Below are 16908 nucleotides of genomic sequence, written 5' to 3' on the forward strand. Positions count from 1 at the left end.
ATGGTGGTCCTCAGCCCGCTTCTCTGGGGATCTTACCTGCAGCTTTTCTTCTGCCTTGCTTTGTCTCAGACTGCGTACGTTGACAATGTCTTCTCAGTCTCGGCAGGTAAATTGCTTTAAGTCTTGTTACTTTTCCTTGCTTGGAGCTCTCCTCTGCACTCTGATTCTTGCACTTTCAAGTGATTGGGAACACAGGAAAAAAAAAAAAGATATTGCAGATCTTGGTGGAGGAATTTTGCATTGCAGACCTGTTCTGCCACATGCCGGGATATTTTTGTTGCTTGGTTCTTTTTGCTTTATTATTTCTGTTTTTAAACCCCTCCCTTCTCTTCCCTGGGAGAAATAATAGACAAGATCATCAGCTGCTCTAAAATGCTTTTTTTTCATTGGCTTCTATGGTGCTGTGCTAATTCATGGATCTGGCCCAATTAGAATATTACTTGCATGTCTGCATGTTTCTTTCTATTTTGGATGAGCTTAGGTAGATTACAGCAAGGGAAAGAAAATGAATCTCAATGTATATCTGCTTCTATAAATAAAGCCCTGACCTCAATGAGCGCTGCCGGAGTCCGACTGGATGTTCGCAGAATAAACATCATCTGGCTCTGGCTATGACACTAACAAATACTCGGATGACTTACATAGCAAACAAGAGTCCACTGCATGGAAAATCCCTGCTAGGCAAAGGCAAAACAAATTAGTTGTCAGCTGAGCCAGGGCACTGGAAATCCCACTTAATAGATTTTACAGTTTCATCAGCAAGACTTTCCTTTAGCCACGTTCTGCACAAAGGGAGGGGAAAGTTGGTGAGAGCTCTGACTCCATCTCTCCTTTGAGGAACTTTCACCAACTTGTGGGAAATCGTTATGTCCCACCTTCTGTCTGTTATTCTGTATTTGTCAACAGAGATGCTTCTAACTAACATCCTAGATTGCTTCAGTGTCAAATTTGAGATGGTTCAACTGAGATTTGTAGGTTAAGGTCGGCTATACCTACAGATCCTCCCCAAGTTTTTTAAATGAAGACAGTGACCAAAAGGGCGCACATTTGAAGACTGCACATAAAGTCAACCTTAGACATGAATCTGAAGATGCGTGGCCTTTCTCTCTCTCTCTAATGTCTCTGGTGTGACCACAGGGCCAGATGGTTTACATTTAAGGCATTTAAGAGAGGAGGGTGATGGGGAGGGTAGCTTGTATGAGATGTTGGATTTCTGCACTAAATAACAGGATGTATGATTTCTTCTAAGGGTATTTTTTTAAATCTTTGAAAATGTGCAGAGCTAGTACGCTGTATTTTACTCCCAATATTTTGAACAGTCCATTCATTTAAAGATATTCCTATTCAAGTAATAAGATTCTGAGGACCATAAGAGTAATGCAGATATCCTTTGGGGAAAAGCCCTACAGCATTTAATAACACAGCCATTAGAGTTCTGTAGTTGTTTCAGATAGTCTTCTCTAGATGTTATCTTGAAAGCTAATGTTCAAAGAAGTACATCCTTTGAAAACAATTTAATCCATTCTTTTGAACCTTTAGGAACTAATAATTTTTTCTGCTGAGCTCTATAGGCTGCTAAAAAGCATTTACATTTGTTATCATTTCTGTTCAATTTGGTCTGCTTTTTCTATTACGTTGAGATTAGCTAATGCTGAGGTACAGGAATCATCAAGATTTATTTTCTCTGATATATACCAAATTGCTTTGCAATTAGCATTAATAGCATGTAGGTTGTTAGATCTCAAAAATCGTTTTAAGAGCTTTACATTTTTTTGACACTTGTACATGCCGCCCAGGCAAACAAGAATTTTACATTTCCATCACCCGCATGGCCTGGCCTTTCTCCTGTGGCAAACACTTGTGTGTCTAGGGAAGCCATTTAGAATGTTCTCTGGAAAAATAACAGTACAACAAACAAGTCCTCTCTCTTCTGAGGGGGAAGTTCCCCTAGCTGCTGAAAACGTAATAGAAGAGGCAAATATGAAGGAAGACGCGTAGCCTATTATTGTCCACACAGAAGAGTACTTCAGTATTTCATCAGCAATTCAGCTATGTTAACAAGGAGCTATGAACACCATTTGAATCCCTAAATCTGCACCAGTGAGAAAGCTGAGATAGAATAACAATAATTGCACAGCAATAAAAATACTTTACAGCAGTAGTGCCTCACATACAGGTTTAATATTAAGAATGGTAAAGTGTCAAAGTTCAAAGAGCATTTGGGGACTAATTTTTCACCCAAATATCATATCATGAAACAGTAACCTGTGCCTACAGCCCTTGAAACTGGCTGTTGATAGCAGCAGATGCTGCCTGGTTGCTTTTCGGGCCAGACTCCACTCTTCACAGTAGAATATTTTCCACGGTGCAGCCCCTGGGGCTTGCCCACAAGACACCCCAGGACTCCCCAGGCAGTGACTGATGGCATAGTGACATGATAAAAAAATTCCTTTAGTCCTTTGATTGTATCTGCATTTTGAGAAACATCTAAGAAAAAAAGCAAAAAGTTCTCTATTTTCTGGTAGAAATCTCACAGTGGGTACAGAAGGTGAATTAATTCCATTTAAATTCTTGATTATTTTAATGGTTTCTCAAATGTTCTGTGTCTTTCAGCTGATTCAATTATTTGTATCTGGCACCAAGATGTAATTTCACATTTAAAGAATGGATTTCAGCACTGTACTTGCAAATTCTAAAACTAATCACATTTAACAGTGAGGATGTTCTTAAGCGACAACTTGTTTTTCCTGTAGTTGGGAAAATACATTTGGGTATTTTCCAGGTATGTCTGAAAAATTCTGGGCTAAAAATACTTTTATTTCTGTCCTCACACGTCTTTGCACAGCAACAGGTCACAAATAATGAGGTTTACAGGTCACAGAGCAGTAACTAGAGAGCAGAGATAAACAACCCGTAGGGGTGGAAAGTGGTTGTAGAATATTTGGGGAAAGAAGAATAATCTGAATCTTGGTCTATTTTGCTGCCAACTCCTCCTTATAGTTCCATGAGCCTCAAGCAACAGTGCATCCTTGTTTCTGGAAGGATTTTGAATGTCATGTGAGCTCCAAAGGGTTGAGTCTCCTGGTGCTGATGCATCGTTTCTGGAGGAAATGCTTCAGGGAGTGATATTACAACATGCTCAAGCGTGTGGCTGTGGTTCCATGGGGCAGTAAAGATGCCCATGGTGGGTAGCTCAGCCCTCCTGGAGAGAGCTGTTTTCTCTTCAGGGTAACCTGTCATATCCCACCCTTAAGCCACAGCGTTTATGGTATCCTTTATAACCATTTTTCAGAGCTCTGCTCTACTGAGGTTCCTGCACTTGAGCAGGACATCCATGAGTGAGTGCCTCCACTGTTGCACTCACGTAATGAAAATTAGTTGTGAATTTCATACTCATTTTTAGTAGGATTATGTGGAACAGTAAGAATCAGCCTGGAGAAAACCACCTTCCAAATCAGGTAGAAGAAAGATTCTTCCACTACGCTTCCTTCCTTTTCCTGCCCTCTTCTGCTTATCCAGGCTGAAGGTTTCTGAGATTCATCTCATCGGAGAGATGAGAAAGTATTTAAAATACCAGCAATCGCTGGAGAGAAGAGGAGTACCTCGATGCTTCTTCTGACCCAAACTGCCTGTTATGCATGCCACAAATTTATCCCTTCATTGATTTTTCTCCTACGATCAATATTGATACACAGCCCTGTGAAAAGAATATGGTTAATTAATTTAAAGGAACAAAATGGGCTCGTAACATCTGAGCATTATTGGCAGTATTCCTCATGCTTTCTTTACCTTTTCCCATTATTTTCCCAAAGAAAAGGAACACGGCGTCTCACTGGGCAGGTGGCACAGCCTTTTTGCATCGGGAAGGTGTAATATTAACCTGCAACCAGACCTTGTATGGGATGGCTGCAGGAACCAGTTCAGCTTTGTTGTGGACTGACGCTGTTGGAGCAGTAAGAGCTGCAGTGATGGGCAAGGCAGGTTGGGAACACGCAGGGTGACAGCTTTGGCAGCACAGGGAGGGGACCTTGGTACCCCCTGCGTCTCTGTGCTGGGGGGAGAGGACGTTATGCATTTGTGAGAGAAACGGTGGGTGAAAGAAGGAAGACACAGAACCAAGTGGAGATCCCAACTGCTTTGAGCAAGTTTGTCCATGTTGTTTCATAGATGTGACTGAGCATAGCACTGTCTGTAGTCCATAGGTATTGAACATGCTGGCGAATACCAGATTTTTATTGTAACTGGACTGGGAAGTGGAGGCTTAAATTCCAGCACAGCAATGCAAACTGCCTAAAAATCAGGTGTTTCCGGTGAAAGTATGGGCACTCCACTGACAAGCAATCCAAAGTGCTGTAAAATCAGCTTATTCCCTACGTACTTGCAGGCAGTGCTTGTAGGCCTCTGCTCCTGCTACAGACAGTTTACTTATGGGTTTGTCAATATTCTCAAACCCCTGCACAGGGAAGAAGCAGCCTGTAACTTCACATTTTTAGCCTCCTTGGTTTTTAAAGTCTTTTCATATGGGACACAGAAGTTCCCCATAGATGAGCTGTATTGGCACAGGAGCACCAGCAGTGTGACTGCAGCAAAGGAAACTCCTAGTCCTGGTTAAAACTACAAAAAATATCCTTTGTGTTTATACAGATGGAAGCTTTTTGTCAGGATAAGCCATGTATCCCTACAGTCTTTAGCTCTTGGTGCTAGGATGCTGTGTGATTGCAAAATCAGGTGGCACATTCAGTTCTAATGCAACAGGACACGTCCAGGAGCCCTGTTTCATGTTGCAGCTTAGTAAGTAGAAGAGGACTGGGAAAGCCCATCTGGGAAAGCCCATCTGGGAAAGCTATAGGGGGAATTCTTTGAGGAAGACCGAAAATAGGAGAGCGAGGAAAAAACCGCACAGAAATTAACAGACCTCAATGTAGATGTTCTGTTTCTTCCTTTCTCCCCTCCAAGGAATCACTGCTTTAATGAAAAGGAAACTGGGGGGAGGCTTTCTGTAATCACACAACTGTAATGGTAACAGGGCATTTAGGATGAGAAGATGGGTATAGGCAGAATGCAGAAGAGGCCTGAGACAGTGGGTGAAAGAGAAAAGAGGCTGTTAACCCTTTTTCCTAGGAACAGACAAGTGTGTATGTATAAAAACATGCACTCGGGGAGCGCACACGAGTGAAGGGAGGTGCTTTGTCTAAATAAGGCAGTGCTACAATTTCAGTTTTGTTCTACCGAGGGAGAAGTGTGGATGGATTTTTATTTTTTTTTGGCTTCTTGAAACTACAAAGGTAACGGTTTTTTACAATACCAAGTCAATACAGAGTTATTTCTTTGTGAAAGGCAGGAGAATAAAGTCAGCTGGGCTGTGAATCTGTTGCAGCGAGGGAGTCATGAGGAATTGATTTAATCCATGGTAGCAAAGTTTCAAAGAGGAATTTGAAGGCTTTTCTCTGAGGTCTTTCTGAGTGTACGGCAACATCCACAGTCTCAGAGGGATTGTCTGGGACTGTCTGAGCATATGGTGGAGCAACATCAAAGTGAAGTACACTTTTGATCCATGCCAGCACTGACAGATTATGATCTTGCAGTTGTGGAAGGATGGCACTGGTATCTCTCTGCTTTGTTGCTACTGATCTCCCAAATAAAGTGGGAGAGGACTGTGGGGCAGTGAATGATATATAGAAGTCTTTCGGGGCTGACGCAGCAGCCACCTTGCATTAATCTTCAGGGTTCCAGGTTCTTTTCTGGCTTGTAGTAGGTTCTTAGGCTTTAACATTCAGAGTATTTCTGGTATTGTTCCAGTGTGACAAGCAGTTGAGTTTTATAATCCAGTTCATAAAACAACAGAGATGAGATACTGTGATTTACGAGACTGGAACTCTGTTTCTGGTACTGTAATTGAGTCATCCGTGGCTTTGGGGGACTTGCTTAACTTCTCTGTGCCTCAGTTTCTCATGCACTAAAGGGGGGGCATATAGAGCTGTCAACGTCACTGAGCAGTGTCTAGAGCTCTGGGCCTCTGCAAATGGAAAGCAACAGAAGGAAAATTGCACAAAATAGCCCTGTTGTGGTTATTGGGCTTATAAGCCATGGTTTTATTTTATAAACCCATATTATAACCCACTGAAGTGTTCCACCCTTCAGGTTTCATTGGGATTTTCATGTTCTTGTGAAACTGGAGCGCAGAACCAACCAACCCAAACAGATGCTCCTCTCTCTCGCTGTACTGATCTCAGTACAGAATTTTCCTTCTGCGGTCAATTTGAGAGAACAGTATATGATCTTTTGGCATATGCGTTGCCCTCATGCATGTACATACACACAGGTTAAGGGTCTGAAGTCTTTGCCTATAGAGAGCAAAAGGCCTTTCCCTCACTTAACAAATCTCACATGCCCCTTTGCTTTCCTGCATCTTGCTGTTTCTGCAGTGTTTTCTAAGGCTGACCTGCAAAGATGCAGCCACCTACCCCTCACCGGCCGGGCTGCGAAGGGCTTGCCTGGGGCCTCAGTGCCTGTGAGCGTGCGGGAGGTACCAGGAGATGCTGGGGGACGTGGGCTCAATACGAGGTGGGGATGGAGGACAGAGCGTCCTTGCTCCTCTGGCTGGGCGAACACCAAGATCTGCCGTCCAGGCAGCGTGCCAGGGTTCGTGCTATTGTCAAGCCTTCTGAATGTCGACTGATTTTCAGTACCTTTATTTATTTATTTGTTTGTTTGTTTGTTTGTTTATTATGGCATCTCTGAGTGTGTGCCGGCTGGTAAAGAGCACATTACTGCTACTGCAGCCTGTAGCCACTTTGGGGATTAAAACCAGAGTGTTTTCAAATTTTTATTGTTTTTTTTCTTGGCTGAAAAGAAACTTGCAAGTTTTCAGCTGGATTTTTTCATTTTCTGTCAGAAGGATAGGGTATTAATTTCTGATAAGCTTTGCTCTGTTCCTTAAAGACTCCGAAGCCCCATTTCAAGCAGGAGGAAAGCAGAAAAGGGGAAGAGCTGCAGTCCTGCATCTTATCCCATAACTCCCTCAGGAGATTCCTAGGTCACCACCTCCTTTGCACAGGCACCCATTACCTAAGCTGTAGGGCTTGATATATTTCTTTGGTGTGTTTATGTTAGCTATTAGATATATTTAGGCCATCAACTATAACGACTAAGTTCAAAGGGGTACTGAGAGATGCAGACCAATCTCCAACCTGACTGTTTGACCCAGCTCCAGACCTGGGCTGTATTCCCAGCTCTGTTTATATGTGCTTATAGCACATTATTGGGTCACAAAGCTTTGTAAAGTGTAAGTTTTTATTATCAGTGCTGAAAAATGTCTTTGATGCTTTAAAGGAGAGAGTAATACCTGTATCTGCTCTGTAAATACAGGATTTTGACCTGTATGGCAGCTTTGACATGCTCTTAAACTTTCCTAACTTAAAAGCAAAAAGCACCTTAGTCACCTTGCAATATTCATACAGAATGGTACCGGGTGGCTGCTGCCTGTGGCGCGCTGCTGTCCTTGCAAGGAGGCTGAGAGGAGCCTGAATAAATGACAACAAAGCAGATGAAAATCTCCGTTTCAGCTGGACAAGCCCACATTCGTTAACTGACTAGTCTTCCCAGCTCATTTATGATTAATTCTGAGTGCCATCCAAGTGGGAGAAGCACCTGTGATGGGGTGTCAGGCATGAGAGATCTCTGTCTAGCAGAGTCCTGCCCGACGCAAGCTGGGCAAGCCACCAGCGCTGCTATCAGGGTGAAAAGCTTTTGGATAGCAGCTCGGCTTCCCGTCAGGGCTTGCTGGATGAATGTGGTCGCAAATAGGAAGGGAAACACATGTTAAGTATCTTTTTCCTTTCTTGTCCTTTCCTCCTGACAGTTGGCCTATAGCTTTTAGATTTTAGGATAAAAGTCACTGTCATGGTTTACTTAAGATTTTTTTCAATGAAATCCTGTAAATCTAAGCTGAACCCAGGACAGCACTTCTCTGGTACCACTGTTGCAACGCAGGGAGTTTGTAGGGTTGAAGGTCAGCTCTAAGGTCAGCTCTAGGGCTCAGAGACCTCATATGAGCCCTGTTCTGGAGGACTCCGCCTGGGTGAAGGCTCCTCTCTGCCTCTGCGTGGGACCATCCCGGATAAGAGTTCCCAACTTCCAGCTATGGTCAGAAGCAGGCAGTCTGCAGGAACAAAATTAAACATTGCAACAGCTTATCTAAAACCTGTTATTTTCTGATGCAACCATTGCCAGTATACCCACAGATTTATACAGTCACTTTCTTGGATTAGATTAACATATGGTCTGGACCATAAAAGTAATTTGAGTTTGAAAATGATAAAGACTTTCTATTTTAAAGCTGACTATTACAGATTTTAAGTTCTCTGAAAATGTTTGCTGCTGAGAAAAGTTCTATAAAGAGTTTTTCATTTTCATCAGCCTTCCTTCTCCTATTGAATGCGTTCTTTGATATTGAAGCTGTTGAAAGAGCAGTTTCCATATGAGATATGTAAACACACGCTCTGTGTAGGCAGGGTCTTCACATTTCACAGAAAACTATGACAGTCCTATTCTTGGGCTGAGATTTTTTCCACTGATGGGGACTGGAGTATTCTGAAGCTGTGTTTATCAAACAAAGCTAACCTGGAACCTAAAAATACACAGTGCCTTTGCAGAGAGCCTGTAGGCCTGTCAAGGTAACCCTTTTGTGATACACAAACCAAGCCAATACTGTCATGGTTGTGCATCTTGGATCTATTGCAGTTACAAAATCCATACCAATGAAATGCAGTGCTTATTGGGAGATCAAATTATAGCAGTCATACCAATAGTCACTCTGTGACTCACTTGATTTTCTGCTCCCTTTTCTGTCGTATCCACCTGCCATACCTGAGTGTGGGAGAGAGTGACTGAATTCAGGATAAGCCAATGCAGAACTTAACTCTACATGTCTTTGTATTTTATTGGTTGTGAGGACTGGAAACAGGTGAACTCAAACCTTTGCTACCTTTTATAGGCATTGGCATTTGCAGTATGTATTTAAAGCTTTAAATGAAAAAAACATATCTCTTTTTTTATTATAAATCTGCCTTTCTCTTAAATTCAAGTTTTTGGTTGAGTTTCAAACTTGTGTAGAAAATTTGAGAAAAAGTCTTCATTATGGACCCTTTCAGACTTTAATTGACTCATCTCTCAAAGGTATCATTGCAGACAGTGTTTTGATAGAGAAAAAAATCTGGATAACATAAGCTATCCCTGAATGCTGCTGAATCACACTCCTCTGGGCAGCTCTTTTCTGTGCATCAGGACTGAAAAAATGCTATCCGCATTAACGTGGGATGGTGGAACTGATATGGTACATTTTCTGAGACATTTGAAAAACTAGAAGTATCTCTGTCCCTTAGAAAACTTGCCGTACATTGTGATGTGACTAATATCCAGCCTGCGATTGATTTGCACACAAATCTAGCAATTTTGTCGGGTTTGTCTTCCTAGAAACTTAATTTAGAGATTTTCTATTAATACCAGATACTTCACCGTAGGCTTTTCTTCCTACTGTATTTGGCTCCCTGCCACCTTTCAGTTCACAGACACCCATTCCAGCTGCCACTAGCCAGAGGAAGAAACCAACAGACATAAATAAATGTTTGCTGTCCTTGGCAAAACCTTTGCAGAAGGCCCCGACCCTGATTAGAGGTGTATTTCCCAGGGAGTAAATAGATTTAGAAAAAAAAAACCCACAGTATAAATGCATCATCTTCACATCTGTGAATCTTTGGTCACAGCTTCTTACATTGTTGATGGAATTTTACATCTTAGAAAAGGTTAAATACATTGTTGAACACAACGGAGATCCTGCCTTACCAATCAGTGGCAAAGCTGTCAGCTAAATCCGGGTTGTAGAGTATTTATTCTTAGGGATGATGCACGAATCAGAAATAAGGCAATTTGGTTTCAGTCCCAGGGAAAATATAAGCAAATGTGCTATGGAACAGCTTCCCACTCTGTTATCGCAGAAGTGCCTGAAGCGATTCAGTCCACAGGGAAGGTTGGTGGCAACAGCATGGAGTGCTTCCTGGTGGCACATGAGCTGTAACGGGAACCAGAAGGCGCTATTTCTAATACACTTTTGGAACGTGGAAGGGAGAGAGAGACAAATATTTCAATCTATTTTCTAATGTTGCCTATCTGAAACTTTCCAAAATCAGCCCATGTCATAGCCACATGAAGAGTTTAAAACTCTGCACAGCCTTCAGCACAAGAAGGATCTTACAGACTTTAGGGACCACCCAGTTTCTTAAATCCCTGCTTGAATTACAGTGTTAAAGTCAATACATGCAGGATGGAGAAAAATCCTGTGGAACGAAAACTCCTCTTATTCTGTAAGAAATGTTTGTGGTGTTCAAGACAACGTATGAGTGTTTGTATTGAACAGATCTCCCTTGTTTGGAACAGAAGAAACAGCTCAACCGCAGAGCGTGCTGCCTCCTGGGCCCTCCTCCACCACCCTTGTTTCCACCACCGTACTTCAGGCACAGCTGGAGCACTGTAAGTGTGGCCCATGAGCCTTTCTTTTCTTTTTACATGACTTTTTGTGTTTGACAAAGACTGAAGTATCCTCTCAAGCACAGCTTCATGGTGTCACTTGGCAGGCCTGGCTGGCTGCGTTGATTCGGCTCTGTTAGGACAAACATTCAACATCCCAGACTGGGGCTTGAAGTAAATGTCAAATACATCAAGGAATGAAACAGGGCTGGGTTTGTTCAAGCAGCTAGTTCAAGTAACTTGAAATATTCTCCTTACTCTGTTTTGTCCTAAGACAAAGGCAATCCTGAACTAAAGGAAATGGAAATGCAATAAACCAAGTAAGGAGAGAAAAGCCCATTTCCCATCCTACACAATGATTTCAGAGTGTACGTTATACGTGTCCTGTTTTGCATCACATTTCCCTTACCCAGTGGATGAAATGAAGGTCCCAAAATCCTCCTTATGGAATCTATTTCCATCATTTCATTTTGCAGCAAGAAAAACGTGCTTGGGTTGCTGCTGTGGAGTTTTCACTCACCCACCCAGGCACATACCTGCTGTATATGATATGTGTCCATACACATATGTTAACATACGAAACATACAGGATACAATGACATAGCACTTATTGCCCAGGTCTGTTAACCCCAATGTATTTTCCATCCCAACATAAATAATTTTTCTACCTACTGAGTAAATCCTATTTCTTTATTCTACTATTGCAAATACTATATGCAGATTCCACTGTATGTAGCTACTGTGATTCTTGCTAGTGTTATGTAAATAATGATTAGAAAGATCTCTGACAAGAACTAACCTAAGAAAAAATACAGTGTAAAACCCTCTATTGTCTTCAGAGAGATCAGGATTGAGCTCAGGGTGCTATTCTCCCCAAAGTAAAACCTAGTTGCCTCCCCTTTCCTCATCCCCTCCCCTCCCTGTGCTGTGGTTTCCACAGAAAGGAGACCAAGAGACAAGATCTCCTTAGGAATGTGGTGTACTCCTTCAGTGAGGAGGAGGTTGGGACCAGAGCCCCTGAGATTCCTCCAAGCAGCTCAGAGAGTAGTCTGAGCACAAAATCACCCTTCTCACCATCTCCCCCATAAAAACATGAAATAAAACTAAGTAGCTACCAGGAGGATGGGATCCGGGTGAATTCACTTCAAGCAGTTTGTGCTTTGGAGTCTCGAGTTGGATTTTTTCTGGAAAATGGCTTTTCATTTGGAAGCTGAGGATTAGTTCTGTCAACCCACTGCCTCTGGCTCAGTGTTCGTCTGCATTTCCAGAAGAGATGGCTTTTGTCACAGGACATAAATAAGCCAGCTTACTCATGCAAGCCTAATTTTGAAGTCAAAAGATTAGACATTCATTGATCATTAAAGGTCTGCAGTGAATGAATGCCTATGGGTAAGTATCTTCTGGAGTGAAGTTCACGCTGCCTATACCCTCGCTGAGTGTAGTCTCTATTATTAGAGCAAAGACGCTATTTTTGGAGAGGAGCTGCTACTTGTAAAGTGGGATGGAGAGAGCAGGGTCAAGTCTAAGAATAAGCCAGGGTCCCACGCTGCCTTGGAGGGGCGTGTGACAGCCTGGCTGCGACGTGTCTCTGTGAGAGGAGGAGGAGGAGGAGGAAACGTGTGGCAGGACACTGTGCCAATGCGCTAATGTTCAAGCATCCGTGAAGATAACCTTGTGACAAACCCTAGGCTTCTCCCTAAGGGAGCAAATAAACCCTCTTGAGGCTGTAGTGCTCAGTGGCTGTTTATTTATGCATTTCTCTGACACGCTACGTATGGCTGTGTGTTCACTCATATGTTTTATGTTACATAGAAGCTGCTTGCCCTGGATATGAAAGAGCTGTGTCTGGAGCTCCAGATAATGCAGGCTTCCTCTCTGCCCGAATCGTATTGCCCCACAGGGCCTCCTGGCCCCCGGGTGAGTGATTAAACCACGTTGTTCTCCACTTGCTCCAAGGTCCTTACAAAGCTGTGAAATATCTTCTGCAAATGTTTTTTACGGCTTAATAAGCATTCCAGGTTCTGTCTTAATTTCATTTTGATATGACTATGTATAAATCATATAGGCTTTTTACCCTATGTTCTCATCCCTGCCTGACATTCTCCAGCCAGTTTCAAGTTCACCCTTCATTCTTGTGGAGTTTTACAGTGGGTAGCACCCATCAAAAATCTGGGAAGTGGAATCACTTCCTTCAGAGGCTCTTTGATAGTTTTTTCTTTGCTTGAAAATCTGTTGTCCTTATGTGAGGGAAAGAGCCTGTGGAGTGGATGCACAAGAGGTGCAATGAACTTGAATGGCAGTGGAGTGCAACCCTGGGAAGGCAAACACCTACAGTAAACATCAGAGAAAAGGAGGGGCTTCAGGAGGGCAGGGGGATGGGATTCAGGAGATGTAGGATCTCCTAGTTTGTCCTACAATATCTCTGCCTCTGACTTGCTGGGTAGCCTTGGGCCAGTCCTTTCGATCTTCCATTTCATTTTCTACAATTTGTACATTCAGAAAGCTTCTGAGGAAATGGTCCACCTCTAGGGGGAAGGTTTTTGTGAACACCTCTGTAGAGTGGAGAAGATCTCCCATCTGCCTTTCCGTTCCAGCTCATTCGCTCCAAAGAAAAGTACAACTTTTCAGAGAGACGTACTTCCAGTTTCTCCTGGGGCACAGGCAGTCCCTGTCTATGTGCTGTGTCTGGTGCTTTGGGACCATGATCTTCCTCAAGGCCCCCGGGTGATGATTTTATTACAGTACAGCTAATAGCAGGCATGGCATGGGACCTTTACTGCAGCAAAGCTGTGACTGAGCAGCCCGAGTAGTTAAGCACACAAATACTGCTCATAAAGTAAGGACAGTGCATCACAGTAAAGGTTTGGTTACATGGCAAAGAGCTTAGCTTTAATTATTTAGAAGTCAGTACTTCAGAAGGTATTTGTAAAAAGCATGGAAGATGCAATGAGAAAGCCACAAAGTCTTGTTTTATGAACCTCGACTTTTCTGTTCTGCCATTTTGTCTTTGCTGAGATGCAGGAGGAGGGATACTCATTTAACATGTGAATGATGAGGTGTGGAGAGAAGCAATGTGAACCGTTTGTCCCGTCCTGTATTGAGAAAAGTCCTCTCTGCATTATGAAGCAGCCCTGCAGTGTGGTTGGCCATGATCCAGAGTTGCAATACATGTGAAAGAAGCAGTTGTTGTTTCAGTCTTTGCTAGACTGTCTTTTTTATAAAAATCCTCTTAATACTCTCTCTGACTTAAATGGAAAGAACAGTAATATTATTATATTGTTCTGCAAGGTCCATTGCTATAAATAATATTAATCTTGCAACCAGATGATCTGTGATCCCTCCAAGAATATTTTTAAATAGAGTAGGCTGACAGATTCTATCACAATGGCAGACAGTAGGGTAGGTATAACATGCCTTTGGAATTTTTAATTATAAATTGCAGGACTGTGTCTTATAATGGGACAATGTTAGAGCCAGGAATCCTCTGGCCAATATTTTTATACCATTACAAAAAAAAAAAAAACCCCTAAGAAGTTTTTCTGAATTCCTTTCTGATGTAGCTTGCATGACTTTCAAAGGAGTTGTAAAAGCTCATATGGTTGACTCAGAGCTGAATTTTAACACTTTTTCATAAGAAGAATTAGATTTGTAATGATGTAACTCAGTATAATTCCTCCCATGTGTAAGCTGAAGCAAAATGAAAGAACTAAGCTAAATTTTGGCTCTGACTCTAATAGTGTGCATTCTGATTCACATCATTGAAAATCTAAGTAACTCTACAGACTAAAATAGTTGGAATAACTGCATTTGCATTTGAGGATACACTTTGCTCCCATTTGTGTACAATTTGCATCATGTTTCAACAGTATCAGACAGCCAGCATCCAAATCTGGAGTGATTTGTACGGTGAATCTAATGCTCTTCTGCTGCAGGCTCATGGGATTGTTTTTCCTTAGTTATTAAAAAATAAAAGGTGGTCCATGAAATGAAGCATTCTAGAAATGAAACCATTTTTCAGATTTTTTTTCTGAGATGGGGTTCAAGGTTTACCTGGATTAAGAAGTCCTCTGAAAGGAGAATCAGCCTCATTTGAGAGACAGAAATATCTTCAGGATTCAGAAGTGGTGGCAACCCTCCATGTCCATCCCACATGTTTTATGCCACTTCCCTTACCGCCCCTTTGGCTGACCTCCTTTGCCAGCTGACGCGGTGTCTCCGTGTCCTCATTGTCGCTAATTCTTCAGGACTCTAATAACTTCTCAGCTTTCATTTGCCTCCGACCTTTTTTTCTTGCTGGTTTTCTTCATCTAGAAGATGTCCCTGCACTTCTGATATCAGTTCAAGTCTCCAGCCTGCTGTTTAGTGATGGCACAAACCTGGCATTTAGAGACCACGTTCAAACACACATCCAACACCTCAACCTTGTGGGTTCATACTGTTCCCAGGAGACACCTACAGGGCCATGGGTTGAGCAAAGGCAACCACCAGTGCCTTCTTACTAATGCATTCACTTTTCTCCCTAGGGTCCACAAGGAATTCCTGGTATAATGGGACCAAAAGGGGAGAAAGTAAGTGTCTGTGTTACGGAGTTTAATGTGTTTTTGAGGGGGCAAGGAAAGAGATGGGGGTCTTGTGTTGACTTTTTTTCCTTGTCTATTTAATCATGGCCTTTTGGATGCGGGGATTTTTTGAATGGAAAGCTGTGAATTGATGCAATTTAAATCTTCATCTTTCAGTGTTCATTTTCAATCTCGAAATATTTTTGATGACTTCTCATGATAGCTACCTATGTCTACGATATGCATTAAGAAAGCAGCTCAGGTGCACAAGCCAGTGATCTTACTGATCCAACAGCTTTTTACCACCTTGTGCCTGTGGGAGGACATGAGAAGCGGAGCTCTCATATGTAGTGGTTATTGTATGGGTCAGGTCAGATATTAAGAGTGGTCTATATGTTAAGTTATGGCTTCAGATCTGCAAAGCATTTTCTCCATGATGCTTAAAGAGCCTTGTATCTGAAGCTGGCCACATAATTGCATACTTTACTATACAAGGGGTTGACTATAGATTTGGGGCTGAAAACACAGGAAAGACCAAGGAGCTCTGTTAAATAATTTTTCTCATTTTACCTCTGAAAGCAAAGTCTTGAATACAAAGATATTTCCAATATCTGTGGTGCCAAAGAGACTAACGTATTCCTTTCTCTGGCAGGGGGAGATTGGCAGGCCAGGAAGAAAGGTATGAATGAAGGTCCTGTCTTAGACACTGGTATAATGCTTGACACATAACAGCTGTCAGAGAGGGGTGCAGACAATAGTTAAATAAAATTAACTAATGTTGGTTTAGCCTGTTTGTGCTGCTTCCCCTGGTACCCGGGATGGGTGGGAGGCAGCTGTGGGTGCAAGGCTGGAGAGCTGGGCTCTCTGGCTTGGAGAGTTGTCCCAGCTGGTTTGAATTCAACAGATTCCCTCAGTAAGAGCGTGTGGCTCTGGCCAGACAATCAAAACAGAGTGGAAAATTACCTGAACTCTGTCTCTCTGGACAGAGGCAGCAGAGTATGGGAGCTATCATGAAAGGTGTATTAAAAAAACCCAAAGCAAAATCAAACTTTTCACTGCTCCACAGTCAAAATAAGGCTCAGCCAAATAGCCCAGAAGGAGGCATAATTAATAATTACACTCCCAGAGTTTTGGCACCAGCACAATATGCTGACTAGAGTCCTATGCTTGGTGACATATGAGCCATGATATATTGTTAAATTAGCAAACTATATTGCCCTACCTGTGATGAAACAGAATACGTTATCTCAGTAACTAAGTGCCTCCATTTAATGTAATTAACTTTAAAAGAAGACAGAAATGCAGGATGAAATCAGAGATATGCAGGGAGTTGTCACTAACCAGGAAAAGAAGTACCCTTCTAATAATATACCAAGGATTTTAACACCCTTCTACGAAAGATTTTGACACCAGCTAGCAATTAGTAATTCAAATAAATACAAAACACATAAGCAAAAGAGGTCTTTTTCTTTAATCTAACCTGCAAATGCACTACAGTGAAAAAAAATTACTCATATAAATTCAAGTGTTCAAAAGAGTACTGTCTCAGAGAGAGTGACCCACCACCCTAAAAGAAAGTGCAAACCTTAAACACAGTAGTACATCAATACTTACCCTTCTGGCACAAACTCATGTGTCCCAAAAGAGAAGTTGCTCAGGTTGGAAATACAACAGTGTAACTCCTGCTAAAAGCTGTCTGGCTTGTGGGAGGTCACTCTTAGCCCCAAATATCATGATGACATTTATAAGATTATTTTGTCAAGTGGTGTAAAGCAGTGGAATGGCAGTAACCTACAGCATTTTAGGAGATACTCAAAGAGTGATT

General features: G+C 42.2%; 1 protein-coding gene across 1 annotated transcript in view; it reads left to right on the forward strand.

Moving 5' to 3' along the window:
- Window positions 1-16908, forward strand: part of COLQ (collagen like tail subunit of asymmetric acetylcholinesterase) — a 37873-nt gene continuing 20965 nt past the window's right edge. Inside the window, exons 1-5 of the mRNA XM_074150471.1 lie at window positions 1-106; window positions 10415-10527; window positions 12337-12441; window positions 15048-15092; window positions 15736-15762. Coding sequence (XP_074006572.1) covers window positions 1-106; window positions 10415-10527; window positions 12337-12441; window positions 15048-15092; window positions 15736-15762 — 396 coding nt within the window. The remainder of the gene's footprint in view (window positions 107-10414; window positions 10528-12336; window positions 12442-15047; window positions 15093-15735; window positions 15763-16908) is intronic.

This window comes from Numenius arquata, chromosome 7 (genome assembly GCF_964106895.1).
Source record: "Numenius arquata chromosome 7, bNumArq3.hap1.1, whole genome shotgun sequence".
In the NCBI taxonomy this organism is placed as follows: Eukaryota; Metazoa; Chordata; class Aves; order Charadriiformes; family Scolopacidae; genus Numenius; species Numenius arquata.